General features: G+C 61.5%; 1 protein-coding gene across 1 annotated transcript in view; it reads left to right on the top strand.

The window, feature by feature from the left end:
* The first annotated feature begins 9,985 nt into the window (after window positions 1-9,985).
* The window catches only part of CPLX1 (complexin 1), a 39,890-nt gene continuing 29,750 nt past the window's right edge, over window positions 9,986-20,125 (top strand). The window contains exons 1-2 of the mRNA XM_012663660.1: window positions 9,986-10,107; window positions 11,525-11,630. Of these exons, the coding sequence (XP_012519114.1) occupies window positions 11,600-11,630 (31 nt within the window). The 5' untranslated portion in view covers window positions 9,986-10,107; window positions 11,525-11,599. The remainder of the gene's footprint in view (window positions 10,108-11,524; window positions 11,631-20,125) is intronic.

Raw genomic sequence — 20,125 nt, 5'->3', positions numbered from 1 at the left:
CTTTCTCTAGTTCCAGAACATTTGGTCACCTCAGAAGGAGACCCGTCCCACTGCCACCCCTCCCCAGCCCCGCCCCACCGGCCTGGCCTCCGTCTGTGGATGTGCCTGTTCCGGACATTTCAGCTAAACAGAATCACACCAGATGTGGCCTTTGGTGTCTGGCTCTTTTGCTGAGCATTGTGTTTTTGAGGTTCATCCACATCGTAGCCAGCGTCCGAGCTTCATTCCTTTCTAAGGCTGAGTGATGCCCCTTGCGTGGAGGGACCACGATTCGTGTGTCCACTCCTCTGCCGGTGGGCACTTGGGCTGCTTCGCTTCTGGCCGCTGTGAACGCGGTGTGCACCGGAGCCTCCCAGCGCCAGGCCTCCACACGGACCTGAGGGGCATTTGTCACCGTCCACTCTTCTTCCCACAGGCGCTGGCTGGCTTGAGGTGGCACAGTCTCAGCGCAGAACACAGCGAGGAAGGAGGGAAAGATCTGGGGAAGATCAGGAGCTGCCAAAGCTGTCCTGGGCTCTGGGTTGTCCCAAGGGGCCCGTGGGCGGGGTGGCCTGGGTGTTGTGAGCTGGGGACATTCCCTCTGCAGAGCCCACAGCCAGCCTCAACGCCCGCCCGTGGCTCTGAGGCTCTGAGAGGCGCCCAGCGGCCTCTGTCCACCCACCGCAGCCTCTCAGCAGCGCCTTCCCAGCCTCGGCTGGTGAGTCATTCGCTGTCAGGAAAGGACCATGAAAGGCAGAAAGGCTGCTGCCTTCTGGTGTAGGTTTGGGGTTTTCTCATCATGAACCTGCAGGCCGGGCACCGCCCATAATCCCGCCAGCGGCTCCTGGCGGTCCTGGGGCCCCCTCCACGCCTGCCCCGCCCCCGGCAGCCTGTGCCCACCACCAGCAGCAGCTGAGGTCTCAGCTTTCTCCCAGGGAGCCACGGTGGGTGCCTGAGGGTCTGGGGGCTGTCTTGGGACTCCCAGGCTGCGGGACAGGACAGCCCTGAGCTGCCCTGGGCAGGAGTTGGGTAGGGAGAAGGGTGGGGTTGGCCGGACTGCCCTGGACAGTGGCACCCTGCCTGCCCTCTCCCTGCCACTGCCCAGCGCGCATTGGAGCACCCACCCTGGCTCTGCACCCTCCGCTCTTCAGAGCCGTTCTGGAGGCTTCTCAGCCTCAACTCGGAGCTTTCCACTAGAGATTCTTGCGATAGTCTTCTGTGTGTGTCCTCATCCATCTTGTCCCTCCACACATGGGGGACTCCACAGGAGGGTCCCTCAGCTCCACCGTCTCTGGCCCCCAGGGGACCCTCTGACCTGCCTGGGACACAGACCCCTCAGGCCCTGCAGTCACACACCTAGGGAGGGGCTTCTGTTATCATCCCCTGTTCTGGGGAACTCGAGGGGGGGAGGGGAGACCCACCCAGGCCCTGCACAGCAGTGTCCACACCCGAGTCTAGGTGGTCTGGCCCTGGTGGCCACTCCTCTGCTCCCTGCCTCTCTCTGTGGGTCCCTCCCCACCAGAGCCCAACCTCCACCCGCATCCCCTGCTTGGCACCGCAGCCTCCCGCGTGGCCAGCATGGCCGTGTGTGGGGCTAAGCACCGGGAGGCAAGGGAGACAGGCAGGACATGCCCAGAGGAGGGCAAGTAAGGCCTGAGAAGGGCCTTGGGTGGTGACCTCCCACCAGAGACAGGTGCCTGGGGCTCACCTGCCAGTGCAGAGAGAGCAGCCCCACCCGAGAGCCAAGGCTGGGGAGGGTGCGTGGCCAGGCTGCCCAGGAGCTGACCGTCGGGCCCAGCGTCCCTGCACGGTGGATGTGTTGGTGAGTGGAGGGGCAGCCCCACTGTGGGGTGACTTGTCGGTGGAAAATGAGTCAAGGGAACCTCAGCCCTGCGGCCTGACACAGACATCACAGTATTGGTTCATTTGACACCTCAATTTTAGGTGGAAAATCTGAACTACGGGTTTTTGTAGCCTTTGTCACCTGTTCCCTGAAGTAGCAGAGTCCGACTGACAGCTGGCCCCAGCAAAGCTGCAGGCACCCGCCATCCCCAGGGGACTGAGGACAAACAGGGATCTCAGTTTTCAAAACCTCCTTTCCACTGGGGCTGGAGCGGGCCAGCCGTGTCGCAGAGAGGTGTCCGGTGTAGTGGCAGGCAAGGTTTGGCCCCGCATCTCCACGCATCACTGATGGGCCAGAAAGGCAGCCACGGGAGGGCAGTGGATGCTATCTGGGAGCCTCAGGCAGTGCAGGCCTGGGCGTCGTGTCCCCCCTGGCTGGGCGGTCCCAGGCAGGGCCTGGCAGCCTTGTCTCTCTGCCCCAGTCCAGCTCCTGGGCCAGGCTCTGTCCTGGCATCAGTTGGTCCTGGGCAGACAAATTGGACTCCCCAAAGCAGACCGATCCCATGGCTGGGTCCCCTGGCCCAGGGACACCACTCTCCGGCGTTCAGAGCGGCGTCTCTTCACAAGGGGTCGTGTGCCCTGTCAGGCTGCCTGGTGGCTGAGTGGACAGGCAGCCACGCATCAGCAGAGGGGCTGGGGGTGCTCTGAGCCTGTCCTCCTGGGCCTGCTGGGCTCTGGCCGGCAGACCTCGGAGCTGAGGGTGGGCATGGTCCCCAGGGCTGGGCAGATCCCTTCTCAGGCCTGAAGCCAGAACCTGCTGGAAGCCCCCAAGATGCGCCTTCTCCTGGATGGACTCCCAACACGGGTCTGACCCATGGTGTTAACGACCCCACGTGGGGGGTGCTCTGTTGCCTGACCCACAGAAAGCAAACTACAGAGACAACGAGGATGTCAAGGAAGAAAAGAGTTTGTGCAGATGACGCATCAATTGGGAGGTGGGAGGAAGGGACTGCCTCAAGCCTGCCTCCCCGACCAACAGGCTCAGGGGGTTTTTCTGCAGGCGAAATGAATAATGCATGAGGGGCGTGAGCACCATGGCATGTTTGGGAAGGAGCGCAGGGCACGCAAGTGCAGTGAGAGATCATGCCAGTACGTGCATCCCCTGATCAAAGAATGGTGGCTAAGTCCCTCCCAGGGCAGGCATTTCAGTAGTATACTGAGCTAGGGGTTAATAGTGGTCATTCTTTCAGCCTTGTGTGCCAATGGGATGTGGGGACAAGGCTGCTTGGTGGGTCCTTGGGCACAACCTGTGGTGGGGTGTCACTTATCTTGTCTTCTCTGAGCAAACAGGTGGTATGAAGCTCTGTAGTTATCTCGTGGCTGCAAGGACGCTCCGCCGTGCCTGGGGAATGCATCAGTGCAACAGAAAGTTACAGCACAAAGTTTCAGTCAGCACATCTTACTGCTGGGAACTTGGGACATGCTACAAAAAGGAGCATTTGTTCCTGGAGCTGGTTATGTCAACTTAATTCAATAATTACCGTTTCCTTTCTGGGGCCCACTGTACTGAGACATCCTTCGTTTAGGGCCAGTCGTGTAAGGCTGGGCTAAGGTCTCACCTCTCTGGGACACACCAGCGTCACCGTTGGCACAGGGGTAGGAATTACACCTCTAGAAGTTTCTGCAGCATGGCGGAGGCAGTGTGGGCTCACAGGCACCCTGTCACGCCATGTGAGGACCTGGGGCAGGCACACCTCCACCGCACTCGCATGCCTGGAACATCCTCCCACTGCGTGGAATGCGGTTCCTGCTGGTTTCCTGGGACTTGTCTGGGTGACATTCAGTCACTCAGACTGAGGTGCAAACGTCTTCTAGGGCCTGGCTTGGTCACCGCCTGGCTGCTCTCTCTTCACTAGGCTTCAGTCCCTGCGGGCGCTTATTGCCATCCTCCAGGGTCCTTCCTGCCTTCTTCCAGCACGAGCTTTGTGAAGATGTGGCCTTGCCCACCTTTCCCACGGTGTCTGGACACAACTGCATGTGTGAATGGATGAATTAATGAATGGGTGAATGAATGAATAGGGGATGGGCAGGGCTGGGTCACTCCTGCCCAAAGGCGGATGGTGGGCGGTGGGAGGGACAGAGGCTGCTGGGCCCACGTCAACTGCAGCTTCTCCAAAGGCTCCTGCAGGCAGAACGGACAGGGCCCCTGCTCTCTCGTGAGCGCAGGCCGCGGCTGTGCACTCGCGTGTGGGCCCCCCAGCCCAGGCGGAGCCATCAGAAAAGATGTTAAAGAAAGCAAGCTCTGGTTTGTAGTGTTTGCTGAGTCCTGGGGTGTAAATACTCCCACTTGGCTGATTTCCAGATGCCAAGGTGCCCTCACTGAACACCAGACGCCCTCTGCTCAGTGGGGCGGCCTCTCGCTGTTTGCACAGCTACAGCGACCTCTGTCCTGTGCAGTGCCCCTGCACCGACTGTTCACTGCCATCCTTTGCCCACCCCACACTGCCTCGGGACCCCCAGCTTGGCCCTCCAGGGACAGCTTGCAGGGACTCAATTTAGCCACTGCGATGAGCCCAGGACACCAAGGAGGACCCAGCTGAGCTGGGGCACCCTCCCCTAGGTGAGCACAGCAGGCTTCCTGAGGGGTCCCAAGTGTCCTGGAGGGGCCAGGATAGCTTCTTCTCCTGCCACCTGGGCGCAGAACACTCCCCACAACACCCACGCGTGGCGAGGCCCACTCTAGTGTCACCAGAGGAGAGGGAGGAAGAAGGAAGGCCACTGGTCATCGAGCACGGCTTTGACCAGCTCTCCCGCTCTGCCCTCTCCCTGCCCCCACAGACCTGAGCCTGGAATCAGAGGAGGGGACGAGCCCGCCACAGCACTTGAGGTCCTCCTGGGCCCCAGGCCTGCAGATGTCTGGCCAGAGTCCTCTGGGGACTCCCTCCTCCCCATGGCTGGTAGCTCAGGGGTCTCCACTCAGCCTGGGACACTCGGCTTGGCCCCCCCAAATCCCAGCAACACAGACTGTGCTCACCACCCAGCCAGATGTGACCCCTGGGCCCCAGCCATGTGTCCCATGGTCTCTCCACTCCCACACCCCACGCCCCTCACCCCTCACCCCACCCCTCACCCATCCCCCACACTCCTCACCCCACTCCTCACCCCTCACCCACACCCAACACCTCACACCCCTCACTCACACCCCACCCCCCACCCCCACTTCACCCCACACCCCTCACCCTTCACCCCTTGCCCTTCACCCCACAGCCCTTGCCCCTCATCCCTCACCCCACACTAAGTATATGGTCAGAAGCCTGGGGCCCCTCCCCCTGCAGCTGAAGGGCCCTGTCCTGGGAAGTGGGTGCCCCAGGACTGGGTCCCTGCTCAGCCTGGGAGGTACTCTCCAGCCATGGTCAATGGCCACCTGGCTGAGCCACCCGGCCCTGAGCTTCAGGGAAGATAAGGTGCACGGTCCCTCAGGGCTGCGTCGCCCACAGTCACAGGGTTGCCCAAAGCTGCCCTGTTGATTGCAAGACTGAGACCAACTTGAGGCGAGAGCTCAGCTGGGAGCAGAGCCCTGAGCCCCCTACTCCGGCCCAAGACTAAACACCAGCAGACTGGCTTGGAGATGCCCCAAGGTATTCGCTCAGCAGGACACCCCTCTCATTCCCTTGGGACAGGTCCTGTCTCAGTGCAGCAGTGGAGAAGAGACCTTCTGGTATGAAGGTGTCAGGCCTGCTGACCCCAGGGCCGGGCTAAGAGCACCTGGGGCCGGCCTGCCAGGTCTGGGTCTGCAGTGAGGTGGGGTATGGCCCTGGCCAGTAGCCATACACTTCCTGCTGGATGGTGCCTTCAGAAGCATATTGCCGGGCCGGGCGCGGTGGCTCACGCCTATAATCCTAGCTCTCTGGGAGGCCGAGGCGGGCGGATTGTTGGAGCTCAGGAGTTCGAAACCAGCCTGAGCAAGAGCGAGACCCCATCTCTACTAAAAATCGAAAGAAATTAATTGGACAACTAAAAATGTATAGAAAAAACTAGCCGGGCATGGTGGCGCATGCCTGTAGTCCCAGCTACTTGGGAGGCTGAGGCAGGAGGATGGCTTGAGCCTAGGAGTTTGAGGTTGCTGTGAGCTAAGATGACGCCACGGCACACTAGCCCGGGCAACACAGTGAGACTCTGTCTCAAAAAAAAAAAAAAAAAAGAAAAAAGAAGCATATTGCCCAGGCACCGTGTGACCTGGACACCATGTGACCTGGGCACTGTAGATCCCAGGGCCACAGGACAGCGTCCGAGGCACCAGCAGTCCACCCCAGGCTGGAGCAGCACCTCTGGCTCTGCTCCTAGAAGCCCCCACGGACACGCTCACAGGCGCTGACCTCTGGCCAGCTGGGCCCTAGATACTGGACTTTTCTCGCCTGGTGGTGGCAGGGGCCCAGTGGCATGCGGAGGTGCCTGGTGGTTCCTGGTGGGTGAGGAGACATCTCCTCCATTCAGGGCTGCGTTCCCACCCCAGCTCTGCTGAGCAACCAGATTTCTCATCTCGCTTTGCTTGTGCTTGTCACGCGCTATTTCCTTTCAAATACTATGACACCCGGCAGGAACTCGGCAATGTGGATGGTGCCAGCACTGGAGACTGGATTATTCAGCACGTTAAATTACTAAGTTTGCATTTGAAGTTTCTGGGCAAGCGTCTCAGACGGGCTCAGTCGTGTGACAGATCCCTGTCCTCCTGCTTGGCCTGTGGAGGGACGAGGCCAGTGCCAGGCCCCACAGCAGGACTAAAGGCCAACTCTAAGAAATCACAGGTGTGCTTCCAGGGCCCCTCCCTGGCCCAAAGGGAGCAGGGTGCCCTGGTACCAGAAGATGCTGTGGGCAGGTGGGACCTGGCCTTCCTGGAGGGAGCAGGGGGGCTTCCTGAGAGGCTGGGGGCTGAGCAGGGCCATCTGGGGAGACCCTCGCACAGCCCTCTGTCTTGTGTTCCTGGGGTCCCTGGCCTTGCTGGGGCCACTCTCTGGAGGGCTGAGTGACTGAGGAGCCCACAGAGGGACGCTGACCTGGGGGCTGCACCCCCGACCTGCCAGTGGTGGGCCCACAGCCAGGGCTGGGGAACACACATACTGCCCTTGGGTGGGAGCACCAATGGAGCCCAGCCCAGCTGCCCTCCCTGTGCCTGTCTGGCCTCCCGGCCCATCCCCTCCTTGGGGGACCCCTGTCCACCTCCTCCAAGTCTCTGCATCAACCTGGATGGGCATGTTCAAGGGCTCCAGGTCCCATGGAACACTTTTACTTCCTGGGTCTTTGGCCTGATCTTCAACCTGCCGATAGCTTTTCTTTCTAAGCTCTTGCCTCCTGCTGGCCGCCTGGAGGATTGGGGACGATTCACCAGGACTTGGCGCCTCCTCTGGGCACTCACAGGCCAAGGGTGCCTGCCCCCGGCCAGTGCTTGTTGGTCAGGTAGAAGCCATTTGCCTCTGCACCGCTCCCTGCCACAGGAGCAGACCTCTGGATGGCTTGTGGCCGTGGCCGGTGACCCTCTCCCCGGCTGGGCGGGCAGTTCCAGGCCAGCTCACACACAGTGAGCTGCCGCCAAGTCCTTCTCAGGCTCCAGCAGCTGCCCACCTTTCCTCTCCCAGGCACTGATCACGCTGACCTGGGGCTGTCATCGACCTTGTCTATTTCCCCCGGAGGATCTGAGTTGTGGCTGGGCCCCTCACCCAGGGCCTGGGAACGTGTGAGAACTGACAAGGGTCCCCACATGAGTGTCTGATTGTAAGAGAGGTAACGACAGGGAGGGAGAGAGACAGAGGGACACAGAGATAGAGACACAGAGAGACAGAGAGAGACAGAGAGAGAGGGAGAGACAGAGACAGAGTGACAGATGGAGAAAGACAGCGACAGAGACAGAGAGACAGGGATAGGCACAGAGAGACAGAAGGAGAGAGACACAGGGAGGCAGGGAGCCCATGCTCAGTCCCTGAGCGAGATGGGCAGATTGGGGGGCTGGCAGAGGATCTCTGTCTTATGTGCCCAAGCCTGACCCTAACTCACCCCAGTCCGGAGTGTGTGGAGCTCTGCCAGGGGCCTGGGCTATGGAACAGCCAGGATGGTCCTGGAGTCCGGTGCTGAAGCCCAGACCTCAGATGTGGCCCTGCCGTTTAGCGTGGCATTGCCCTAAGAGCACTGTGGCATCTCCCTGCTTGTGATGGTTGCTAGGCCCGTGGGGTCTGCTCTGGGCTCAGGGGTTCCCTCTGGGGTCCTCTGTGGGGTCACTGTGAGGAGGTCAGCTGTGGGCCGTCCACCAGGTCCATCTGGTGGCAGCAGTGGAGGGAAGAGGCCCCAGTGGTGAGAAGCGACCCATCTCTTTCCTGGGCCCTGCACCCATCCCCTTCTGCATCCACGCATGGCATCCGAAGACACTGCAAGGCCTGGGCTCAGCAGATCCGAGCTGGGGCTCAGGCGAGAGCCGCTGGACCCCTGGATGTCTGGAAACAGGTGATTCCAGTCCACAGAGCACCTGTCCTGGACCTGCACGAGGCCTGGGGTGTCAGGTAAGAGGGAAATGTGCCTTTCAGGTTCCTGGGGGCCAGGGCATTGGCAAGAAGGGACCTTGGGAGATGCTGACCCAACAGCTAGGGGGTGAGTCCCGCCTCTTGAACCTGGGCCCACCCTTCTGAGCCCACTTGGCCCAGAACAGGGTGCAAGAGGGATAGGCAGTGCTGAGGGGATCCCCAGCTGTTGGTCTTGGAGGCTGTGGGGACACCTCACACTCCTGGGACATGGGTCCCCTGCTGGGAGGTTGCCTCTGACCTCCAGTCCCATGGGGGGGCCCCCTGGCTTAAGTGGAGGCCTTGGTGCCCCTCTCTACCCGTCTCTGTCTTCCTCCTTCCCTGTTGAGGGTCCCCAGCCAGGTCACTGGAGCAGTGGGAACCCGGGCGAGGTGCCCCCCCGAGTTGGGCCCATGGCGCTGGGATTCCGCCTCCTGAGTTCAGGCTGAACTCCCAGGAGCACCTGGAGTCTGAGGCTGAGGAGGAGGAGTGGTCTTCCCGGCTGGGTGAGGGGCAGGATCCACCCAGGCCCAGCGCAATCTCATGACTCAGCCGGGAGGGACAGTGGCCAGGTAATGCAGTGGCCGCCGGGATTGTCCGCTCCTGGGCGGGCAGCCCAAGCAGGATTTTAAACCCGAGCAGCTCTGGGAGTCCTAGGTACGCCCCCGACCCCTGCCGAGCTACCACCCCTCCCCGAAGCCCGAAGCGGTGCAGCGGCTGCGGGCGGACTGCGAGCCGACCTTGCAGCGTCCCCACCCTCCCGCAGCGCAGCTTCCGCAGAGGAAATCCTGGAGGCCCGGGGAGGGGGCAGCCACGCGGGGCGGGGCTGCGGCGACGGCCCCCGGATCCCCAGGCCCGCAGTGACCTCTCGGCGTCCGGGCCTGGGGCCCACCCTGCGCACTCGAGGCACCGACTGCTCTGCCGCCTCCTGCGGTCCCCACCGCAGCCGCAGCCTCCCAGGCCCCGACTGCCCCAGGGGCCTTTGTCCCACTAAAATGAAACTCAGCGTTTCTCCTTTCTTGGCGACACTTTATTGCACTGAAAAATAGCCCCGAGCCAGTCTGCCGGTCTCATCCCTCGAGGGGCTGGTTGGGGGGGGGTTCAGGGGTCTGGGGACGCCCTTCTCCCGCCCTGCGGTGCGAGGGGCAGCGGGGTTCGGGAGGCGGGAGGCGACCGGGGCGCAGTTACCAAACACGCCGGGGCCCAGCGGAAAGGGGGGCGCGGAGACCCCCCGCCCTTTCCCCCTCCCCGGGCAGGCAAGGACTGTTCCGACTCGCAGGTTCGCACGTGCGGGAGCCCAGCGCCCACGAGGCTCCTTGCATGGCGGGAGGGGGTGGCAGTGAGGACCCTGTGAGGGGGTGGCAGTGAGGCGGGGGGAGGGCAGGTCTACACCGGGGGATCCGATGGCGGTGGGGGGCAGTGTCTAGGATTTCGAGTTGAAGGGCAGGCCTGGGTCGCGCGGTGGCTTAGAGAGCTGGAGCCCCGGCGGTCCCCGGAATCGCGCCGGGGGCAGGGTTCTAAGGGGAGACGCGCGCGGCCCCGCGGCTCGGGCCCCGCCCCTCGGCGTCCCCTCCCCCGCCCTCCTCGTCATGCTCGGCGCGGGCGGGGGGCGGGGAGCTCCTCCATGTGACGCGCCCTCCCCGCCGTGCCCTTCAGCCGCCGCCGCAGTTCGCGCGGTGCCACATGGACCCTGCCGGCCCGAGCGCGCCCCGCCGCTGACCGCGCGCCCGGCCTTGGGAAGGTAACCGGTGCCCCCGCGCGCAGCCCGCTCCCCGGTCCGCCCCTTCCCCGGCTCCGGCCCCGGGCCCCGTCTTCCCCGGCCCCTCTGCCCCGGCTCCCTCCCTGCTCCCCTTCCCCGCTCCGCGCGCTGGGTCCGGGCGGGCGCTGTCCGCCGGCGTGGTGCTGAAGCGGCCCCCGCGGTCCCCTGCCGCACCTGCTCTTTCTCGCTCCTTCTCCCCAGTCTCCCGGTCTCCTCCCTCGTTCTCTGTCTTCTTTTTCCTTTCTTCCGGCTCGCTCCCGCTGAGGGCCGCTCGGCAGAGCCGGTCGCTGGCCAGCAAAGCCAAGGGGTGCGGCGGCCGCAGGAGCCCCAGCCAGCCAGGGCGGGGGTGGGAGCGCCGGGGGTGTCTCGGTCCTTGCGGGAGCTCCCGCAGCACCCGGAGCCTCTCCGCGCCTGTCCCTGCCTTGCCCTCCTTCTCTCCCGCCCTAGGAGCCAGGGGAGAAGTTTGGAAGAGAATCTGCTTTGCGGCAAATGCTCCCCTGTGCACCAGCGCTCTAAGGGGCCCTTCCCGCCCCACCACCCCTCCCCGCGCGGGTCTCCTTCCTCTGCGGAGGGAAAACTGTGGAACAGCGGATCTCCAGGGACCCAGGTTTCCCTGACAGGAGAGACCCCACCAGGGGGGCCGCTGCAGCTGCTGTGATTTTACACAAAGTCCCCCCAACACTCGGGAGGCCCACCTGCCTGGGAGGAGGGCTCGGGACCTGGAGCGCCCACCCCGAGCAGAGGCAGGTGGACGGTGGTCTGCCCCTCATTTGTTCCCTGCAGGCTTAGCCCCCTGGAGTTCCTTGCCTCCACCCCAATCTCTTCTGCTGTGGGCTGGGGGCACTGGAATCTCCTCAAGAGTAGAGGCTAGCCCCCAGTACTCCTTGGTCAGAAGCCACAGGAGTCTTCCCTGGAGGGCACCCACTCAAAGACCCTCCCACCCTAAGCCTTCTCCATGGCATTGGCCTCAGGGCCACCATGGAGGCCGCAGGCCAGGTCCTGGGCTGCAAAGCAGGAGCAGTCACCTTCAAACGCCCCATAGGCCCTGCCCCCGCTTCATGCAGGCTGGCGCCAGACTCCTCTGAGCTGTGCCCCTCACGAGGTGCTCACTCCCCTACTCCCCTTGCAGACCCCCCAGGGGCTGGGGGAGACCACTTTGCAGGTTCAGCTGGGGCCCTGGAGCCTGCACATTCTGGTCTGGGTATGGGGACAACCCCTTCCTCATATAGGGAGTTTCCTAGCCACCCCCTCCCAGTGGAGGTGTCCAGCCTGCAAGGTGTTGGGGCAGGGGACAAATGATGGTCCCTGTGGGCCAGACCTTGGCTCAGGGGAAGGTTGGGCCAAGGGAAGAAGCCCAGGACAGGTCAGGGTGACCAGTGACTACTTTGCTCTCCCCCAGGAAGAGGACTCCTGGCTACACTTGAATGTGAATTCTGACCCTTGGCGAAGTCGCTGAGGAGTCCGAGCCATCGTCATGGAGTTCGTGATGAAACAGGCCCTGGGAGGTAGGGAGTGGGCAAGGGGACGGGAGGGGGCCATGGGGCTGGACCTCCGGATGGGCAGGTCCAACTGCTGCTCAGCCCAAACTCCCAGCAGCACAAGCATGACCGCCTGCAGACCCCACACACGGCCTATGTAAACAAACCTGCACCCCCTCTGAATGAGCCCAAGGGGATCAGGACGCGAACGCTGTGTCCTGCAGCACCCCTGGACCAGCATTCGGGTGGTGAGGGTGCAAGCAGGACTAGGCAGGTGGGGAGGGGTGCCCGGCATGCAGGCAGGAGATGCAGGTGACTGCAGCAGGAAGCTAGGTGGGGGCAGGGCTGGCAGTTTGGTGAGGACCCTGTGGGCTTCACCTGGGCTGGGGCAGCACCCTCCACAGGGAGGCAGGGCTGGTTGCATACAGGAACAAAAGAAGGGGCCCAGAACAGCTTATGTGACTGACTGCCCCCCAAGGAGGCAGTGCAGTCTCTTGGGTGTGCAGCGGGGAGGGCAGGCCCCCTTCCAACCTGCTATTTGAAGGGAATCCTGTCTCCACCTGGCCCATGGTCATCTTTGTGGCCAGAGACCACGCCCAGAACTACAGTGCATTCGAGGATACTGCTGGGTCCCCGGGCTTGAGGTTGGTGGGACAGTGGGCTGAGGGGCTGGTCTGTGTTGGCACAGACTTTTCCCGCAGAGCTGTCCGTCTGCTCAGGCCTGCAGGCCCTGGGGCTGTCCTGGGCAAGTCACAGGCCTGCCCAGAGCCAGCCATCCTGTGTGCCCCAGCTCCCCTATGCAGCACCAGCCCCCAGAGCTCCCATGAGGGGAGCCTGCAGCCAGTGCCTGACCCCACCACGGCGGTGGCAGCATCACCCTTCAATCCTTTGGCCTCTGTGGGGAGCATTCTGACCTGGTGCCATTCACAGCTTGGTGTGATCTGGTGGCACCTGGGAGTGTTTCTGCAGAGAGGGGAGCTGGCTGGGGCCGTGGTGCCGGGGACCTGGGCAGACAGAGGGGCGGGTGCCACTGCCCCCAGGACAGGCGCACACGCATGGGCTGTGTCCTGAAGGACGCCTGTGCTTTTACTCAGCACAAATTAAATGGAAAGCTGTTTGAGCCTGGCCTGGGGCCACATCCCTGAGACTTCATGGTCAAGGTTGGGCTGGAGGTTGGGGCTAATTATAATGATTACGTCACCAAGACATGTTTCCGGGACAAGCCAGCATCCTGCACCAGGAGGGACCAGGTTCCTCCCGGCTGTTACAGACAATTAATTAGGTGGCTAATTCAGGCCCTGAGGTGGGTTTTTAAGAAAACTGAAATATCTGATTTGTCTGTCTGCATGGCTGAAATTAGCGGGGTAATTGCCAGCCTGTGTTCCCTCTTTGTTTCCCGTCAACCAGAAGTTTCCCCTGCATCCGCGGTGGGGCGGGCACCAGGGAGCACCGTGGAGGCTGGGGGGCAGCCAGTGGGCCTCGGGGACTCCCTGGCCCAGCACGGCCCAAACCACCCAGGATTCTCTGAGCAGCTCCTGGTGCACGTGGCCCAGGCTGCTGTGGCTGTGCCGGGGCAACTCCCCGGAGACCTTGCTTCTGCCCCCAGCTCTGCTCTCCACTGGTTGGGGTGGACACTATTGGTGTCTCAGGATGAGTGTGAGTGACAGGGAGACAGAGACGAGGCCCCAGCAAAAGCATTCTGAGAGGCAGACCGAGCCCCAGATGCGAAGAAACCGGCAGGCAGGGGAGCAGCAGGGGCCCAGGAAGGGGGTCTGAGAGAGGTGAACCAAGAAACAGGGACCAGGGATGGGAGCGAGTTGGAGAAAGAAAATGACAGCCCAGAAACAGAGACCAAGAGAGACGGAGACAGAAATGCACTCAGCATAGCAAGGAACAGACAGAGATGGAATCAGAGAGGCTGTGGAAGAGAGGGGAGAGAGAGGGAGATGGAGGGAGACAGAGAGTGAAGAGGAGGGGTCCTTCTCACGTGTCCTGAGCCTCTGCTCAGCCTGTGCTGGAGAAAACAGGCTGCTGGACTCAGGAACCCCATGTCAGGCAGACAGGTGTTTCTGGCTCCCCAGGTGTGTGGCCACTCTGAGGCTCGCAGCCTGGTTCAGGGGACAGGGGGAGGAGCCTGGGCTGCATCTGGCCTTGGGCCTGTCTGCGCTGACTGGTGAGGGGCAGCCCTTGCCTTGCAGTCACCCCCCCACACCCCTGCCAAGTCGGCAAGTTCCTGGGACCTCCCACGCAGCAGGGCCTTGGATGAGACCCCAGGAGGAGCAGGACAGCAGGGCTCTGCATCTGCTGCAGTGGGCAAGTAATGCCCTGGAGCTCTAGGTGACCCCAGGCCTTTCCAGCAGTTCAGCATGGACGCCTGGACCCTCCCCAGTCTCTGCAGCCCCCTGAGGGTGTTGCGGCTCTGCTGCCTGCTGAGGCCCTCGCCATGGGTAACCCAGGAGCGGGGCAAGGACCTGGGGTCACCTGCTGCACCCAGGAAGAGAAGGTGGAGGGAGGTAGCAGCCGGGGGCGCCCAGGCCCTATGGCCTTCCCCCGAGGCTCTGGGTGCAGGTGCAGCCAGACCTGTTCCAGGGCAGGGGAGTGGCTGGTGGACGGGAGAGTGTCCAGGCTTGTGCAGAGGCTCTGGGCCCATTTCCTTATCTGTCTCCACCTCTGACTTCCCCACCGGCACCCCCATGCCGCAGGGCACGCAGCTCCTTCCTGCTCCAGCCTTGGCCTGCAGGCACTGGTCTCGACTCCCCACCCCTTTCCCACCAGCTTTCGGAGCCCAGCCAAGGTCCCCCACCTCCTCACGTCCTGTGGCCCCACACCTGGTCCCTGTCTCATCTGCGCCCACACAGCTGTCTCAGGGGTTACTCACGTAACGTCTGGGCTCCCGGCTGCAGGGTCCAGGAATCTGAGCAAGGTGGCCAGCCAGTGCCGTGGGCCTTGCTGGGGCAGGACAGGGAAGGATGGGTGGCCTCCTGGCATCTGTGTCCCCTCTCCTCACCCCCTCCCCATGCTGGCAGCTTCGGCATTGCAGGGCCCTGGGAGGGTGCGCTCACCCGGCCGCCCTGTCCACAGTGCTGGTCCCTTACCACCAGGCTCCTGCCCAGGCATCCTCTCATCCCTCAACGCTCGAAGCTGCCTTGCTGGGTGAACACCCGTCCACCCTCAGCCACTGCCGCGACAGCAGCCCCCACCCACAAGCAGGCACCTTTTCAGGACCTGCCAGGCACAAGCCAGGCTGGGTGTTCTCCCCTTTGACTCTGCAGGTATGTGTTGAGCGCCCACCAAGGCCAGGGACCCCTGGGAGGGGGACATGGAGGAGGGGAGAATACTCCTGGGGCCAAACTGTGGAGGAAGGTGTCCACCTGCAGCAACTCATTCTTCTCCTGAGAATGCCCTCGAGGGCTTGTCAGGTCCTGCACGGCCTCCAGATTTCAGTTGGCCTTCGCCAGTGTCAGCCCCCAGAGGAAGGAAGTGGAAGGCTGAGTTTCAGTAGCCCGCGGGGAGTGGGAGGCCTGAGGCCCGTCTGCACTACGTGGCCTCGAACCTGTGCGTCTGCAGGGATTTGGGATGCAGAGTCCTTAGAGTGCAATTTAAATAAACTGTTTCTGCAGGGCCAGGCAGCGACAAATGGCCTTGAGCTGTATTTACACCCTGGAGGGAGTGTGCGCAGTTGAGGCATGATGTGATCAGGCTAAACCCTAAATTGGGCGGAGGTGGAAACTGTGGCCTGAATGACCCGGTCAGCTCTCGCTCCCCATCTCTCCACCTTGGGGTGACGCTCCCTGTCTGGAACACGCTCAGGGCCTCAGGGATGACGGCTCAGGGGCGGGAGGGCTCCAAAGAGGAGGGAGCTTGCAGGGCTGCAGGTCAGGCAGGAACAAGCTGTGCAGGGCGGTGGAGGCTGGCAGCCTCCCGGCAGGGCCCACACCCCAGCCCAGCCTCATCATGCACGCCCTGCAGGCCTCTAGCAACCTCAGTGGCTTGGCCAGTGTGGACAGGGTCCTGCAGTGAATCCACCTGGGCCTGGCTGGCCAGCTGGTCTGCACCCACCGAGAGGCTGGGTACCGGGTCCTGCGGCCCACCTCGGGGGAGGGAGGAAACGAGTGAGCAGGGAGAAAGCTCTGTGCGGACATGCTTGTGGGTTGAGAATGAGAGGAAGGTCACGGCCGCCCAGGCCGGGGTGGACAGTGGAGAAGTGTCTCACGGACACGTCAGGCGGGAAGGGCAGGGTCCCTCCTGCGGCAGAGCCTGGGGGGGCTGCCTGTGGTCAGGGAACCCCTCCACTCCCCTGTGGGTGGGGTCTGTGAGCTCTGCCAGGACACCCCAAGGGGCTTGTAAAGGATCCATCCCCAAAGGTGTGGCAGCGACAGCAATCCGTCCGCTCGAGATGTGGGGCAGGATCTCTGTGAGCAAAGGCCACCAGAGCCAGGAGCCCAGCAGGGAAGCCCTTCCCCCAGCCACACTGCGGCTGGTACCAGCATCTCCCCAACCCTCCAGGGGCACAAGGGGTGGGGGTACCTCCTTCCTTCGTGCTGGCACCAAATTGGGGCTCATCCCTCCCCATCTGGGACCCTCCCTCACCTCACCTCCCAGTACCTCAGGTCAGGGCCATGGAGGGAGCCTGGGACCTGAGTGGTTCTGTCCTGACTCCCAATGTCCACCCACTGGCTGTACACCAAGGGTGAGGCCGTGTCCTGTCCTATCCCAGGCCAAGGTCCTGAGGGCAGGACTGGTCCCACGGGCTCCCCAGCCCTCTCTGCTCTTGCCCAGTTTGGGGCTCGGCAGCTCTATTTATCAGGGGCCTCTCATGTGCTGTTGTGGGTCTAGGCAGTTTGGGGTCCTGCCATTTCCTGCCCCATTGGGACACTGGCAAGGCCAAGTTTTCTGGCATCTGGGAGGATGATGAAGCTGCAGGCTGAGCTGGGCTGCAGGGGAAGTAGCAGATCAAAGGGGAAGCTCTCGAATTTCACATGGAGAAAATGCTTTTGGCTGCAAGTTACAGAACTAGAGGGAGAGTAGCTTGATTTGGGGTGACACAGTGACAGGAGGTAGCCAAGCTTCTCAGCAGTACCACTGGGAACCTGGCGTGCCATCAGGTGCCACCCTCATCTTCAGTGGGGCTTTTGTACTCAGCCTGCTCCTTACAGTCTCAAAATAGTTGCTGCTGCTCCAGCATCACATCCACAGTCAGGGAAGGGAGAAGGGGAGGAGCTAAGGGACAACTCCTTCATCTGTTTAGCACATACCTTTGTAGAATCTCACGGAGGGTTTCCGTTTAGGTGCCATGGGCTAGAAGTGGGAGGTGAGGGCCAAGGTGGGCATGTCACCCTCCAAGCAAAGTGATAGGGTATTGCCTGGGCAGCTTGCTGTGCCCGACTCACACCCAACTTGGGAAATTTTGGGATGCAGAAGCCCTAGACAATGAGCCCCCAGAGGAGTGTCCTCTGTCCCTGCCTCACCTCTTAGAACAGGACTTGTCCTCGACAGGCAGCCACAAACACTTGATGATAAAGTACCAACACTTGCTCAGGACGAACTTCACAAACGCCACGCTTGTTTGAGAAAAGGCTAAGTCACTTCACTGGGCTCTGCAGAGACACCTCTTACCCCAGCCTTTTGGAGGCTGGAAGGACACTTCAGAGAAACTGCCTTTCCTCCCGAAACCCTGAAGGGCAGTCCTTTCCTCAGGAGAGGACACTCATGGTTGATTAAGCTTCGACTCAATTATAAATGCTTTAGCCCCAACTTGGGAATAAAATGGATATAATGTACTTCAACTGATAAAGCCATTTATTTTTTTGGCTTATTGGTTGGCGAGAAGTTCTGGTCAGGACTAAAGCATTTGTTACAGTAGCTTTCGTGTGATGGGCTCTCTCTGTTGCCCTTCACTGATGCCAGACACCGCTGTGCTGGCTCTGGGGACATCATGCATTTAATGCTGGGCGTCGAATGGAACGAAGGATTAATAAAAACTTCACTGTGCACATCAAGTCCAGAGAACTTGGCCATGTAAAACTAAAACCCAAGTCTTAGTGAGGGTCAGACAAGGGGAATACGGTGCCTGCGGTGGCCCGTCCTCCGCCATCCTGGGGTGGCAGGGGCTCCTGCTCTAGGTGGGCGAAGGGCAGGCGCGCAGGGTCCTTCTGAGATTTTCTGCTGTTGGCGATGAGAAAGGACCTCGCTTCTGCTGGGAGGACAGCGGAGGACGGACTCTGGCTGTGGCAGGGAAGCCCTCACGTGGCCCAAAGTCTCTCCAGACCCTCATCTGGCCCATCTGTGCCGCAGACTCTGCACGGTTTACTGTTGCCAGCATTGTCCTTGCTCAGCAGTTGGTGGCCTTGGGGACATCTGGGGATGTCTCCAAGCTACACTCTTCTCATCTCTCAGGACCCTCGTGGGCCAGGGCCTCTGGCCTCCTTCTTGTAGGGAGGGCAGTCTGGCAGGGTGGGCACAACCCATCCCACCCTGTCAGGTCTCCTTGGCTCCTGCGCCTCGCGCAGACTGAGGCCCAAGAGGCTGAGGACTGGGTCACGCGGCCCCGGCCAGAGCAGCCCGGTTCTGAGGCTCTAGGACCCCACGGCCACATTGGTGCTCCTTGGTCCAAGGTGACGGGTCCTCTTAACACTGCTGGCCACTCCTGGGCCTTGGTCTGTGCCTTAACATTTCCGAGGGAACCGGCAGCTTCTCCCGGTGGAAATGTCAGACCCTCAAGTGCTGGGCCAGCCCCCGGGCTGCATGAAGGCTCTTGCAGGCCCCTCCTCTGGTCCCACAGCACCCCGGCCTCATCCCCATCACCAAACGAGTTGCCCAGGGCAGCAGTTGCCACCGGGTGCCCGGCGCCCAGTCCACACCATTTGTGTGGCAAGCGGGCGCACTGAGCGTCAGGCAGGCTGAATGGAGGGCGAGGCTATGGCCTCCTCGAGGCTGGCAGCCGTGCCATCTGTCACCGAGCTTGGCTCTGTTTGGGTTCACTAATTGGCGTTTTCATCTCGCCTCTGTCTCTGTTTGTCCTTTCCCGAAAGCCAAGATCAGACACTCTCTGCCTGGCACCCAGCTCCGCAGGCCGGGACAGCAGTGCCTGCGGCCACATTCCCTGTCCCCGGGCCTTCCCCAGAGTGGCCCAGTGGGTGCAGAGCATCTGACCCCAGGCGAGATAATAAAGGTTTGCAAAACCACGAACGGAGCTGACAAGGAGAGAAGGGTGTTTTGGCACTTCAGAGAGGGTAGAAAACCAAAAGAAGCCTCGAAGGCTGTGAGGGATGTGCACTGGACATGGGGCCCCGGACGCAGGAGGCAGCGTCAGCCTCTTGAAGACGGGCAGTCCCAGGGCACGAGGAGGGGCTGGGGCTGATCCAGAGTCAAGACCGGCCCCTCCAAGCGCCCGGTCAGCTTCACCAAGCCTAGGGCCCTTGAGGATGGCAGTGGGCAGGGTGGCTAGGCCAGGCTGCAGAGCCCACCCGCCAACACCTCCCGAGCCTCAGTGACTCCCTCCCTGAGGGCTTGCTGGGGGGCTCTCTGCATGGCTGGCTGGGGGGGCCAGGCCAGCGCCCAGCACTCGGCAGGGGTGGGGACTGTCTGCACCAGCAAGAACAGTCAGGGAAAGCAACTTTACCTTTCACCACATTCACGCGGGGTTGTTTTCTGGCCTTGGCCAGTGGCCAGGGTGGGAGACAGGCAGGCGCGCCAGAAGTCAGCCCCAGGCCAGCTGGTGTGCTGCTCGGATGCCAGGGCTGGAGACTCGGCTCCTTGGAAGCCAGTTTGCACCTTGACCCAGGATGAAGACAACATTCCAGCATTTCAGGCCCAGTGTGCTGTGCCCGGGCTGCCCCCGCAGGCAGGACCCATGAGAAGGGGCTGTCTGATGAGGTGCATTGCCAGCGGGAAACAGGAAGGGAGTGGCAAGTCCCTCTGCTAAGGGTGAGTGAGGCCGCGGTGGCTGCAGGTCGTCTGTTATTCAGTGCGTGGGCGTTTCTGACATTTCCTCTGTACTTAATTAATATCAAATTACCCCAGTTATGCTGGGTGTTGTTTGAGTTTTCGCCTAGAATTCTGCTTTGATATTTTTCTTGCACTTACCCAGTTTGTCCCCACTTGTGCCTTACTTAGCATTTCCGTCACTTTACTGGGTTGCCATTCAGAAATACACAGAGTTGGGTTTCATTTTTGTGTCTAATCAGAGCCCTTGCTTTAGCGAGCGTGTGCATCCATTTAATGTGTATCATTACAACCAACATATTTGATGTAATATCTGTCATCTTAACTTCTGCCTTTTAAAAATGCATCCTTGCTGTCTCATTTATCTTATCTTAATATATGAACCAAATTTTCTTTTAAAAACCATCTGCAGGCCGGGCGCGGTGGCTCACGCCTGTAATCCTAGCACTCTGGGAGGCCGAGATGGGCAGATTGTTTGAGCTCAGGAGTTCGAAACCAGCCTGAGCAAGAGCGAGACCCCGTCTCTACTAAAAATATTGGACAAACAACTAAAAATAGAAAAAATTAGCCGGGCATGG

This window comes from Propithecus coquereli, unplaced genomic scaffold (genome assembly GCF_000956105.1).
Source record: "Propithecus coquereli isolate 6110/MARCELLA unplaced genomic scaffold, Pcoq_1.0 Scaffold821, whole genome shotgun sequence".
Taxonomy (NCBI): domain Eukaryota; kingdom Metazoa; phylum Chordata; class Mammalia; order Primates; family Indriidae; genus Propithecus; species Propithecus coquereli.
Note: the sequence above shows the minus strand (reverse complement) of the source record. Positions and strands in the feature narration are given on the sequence as shown.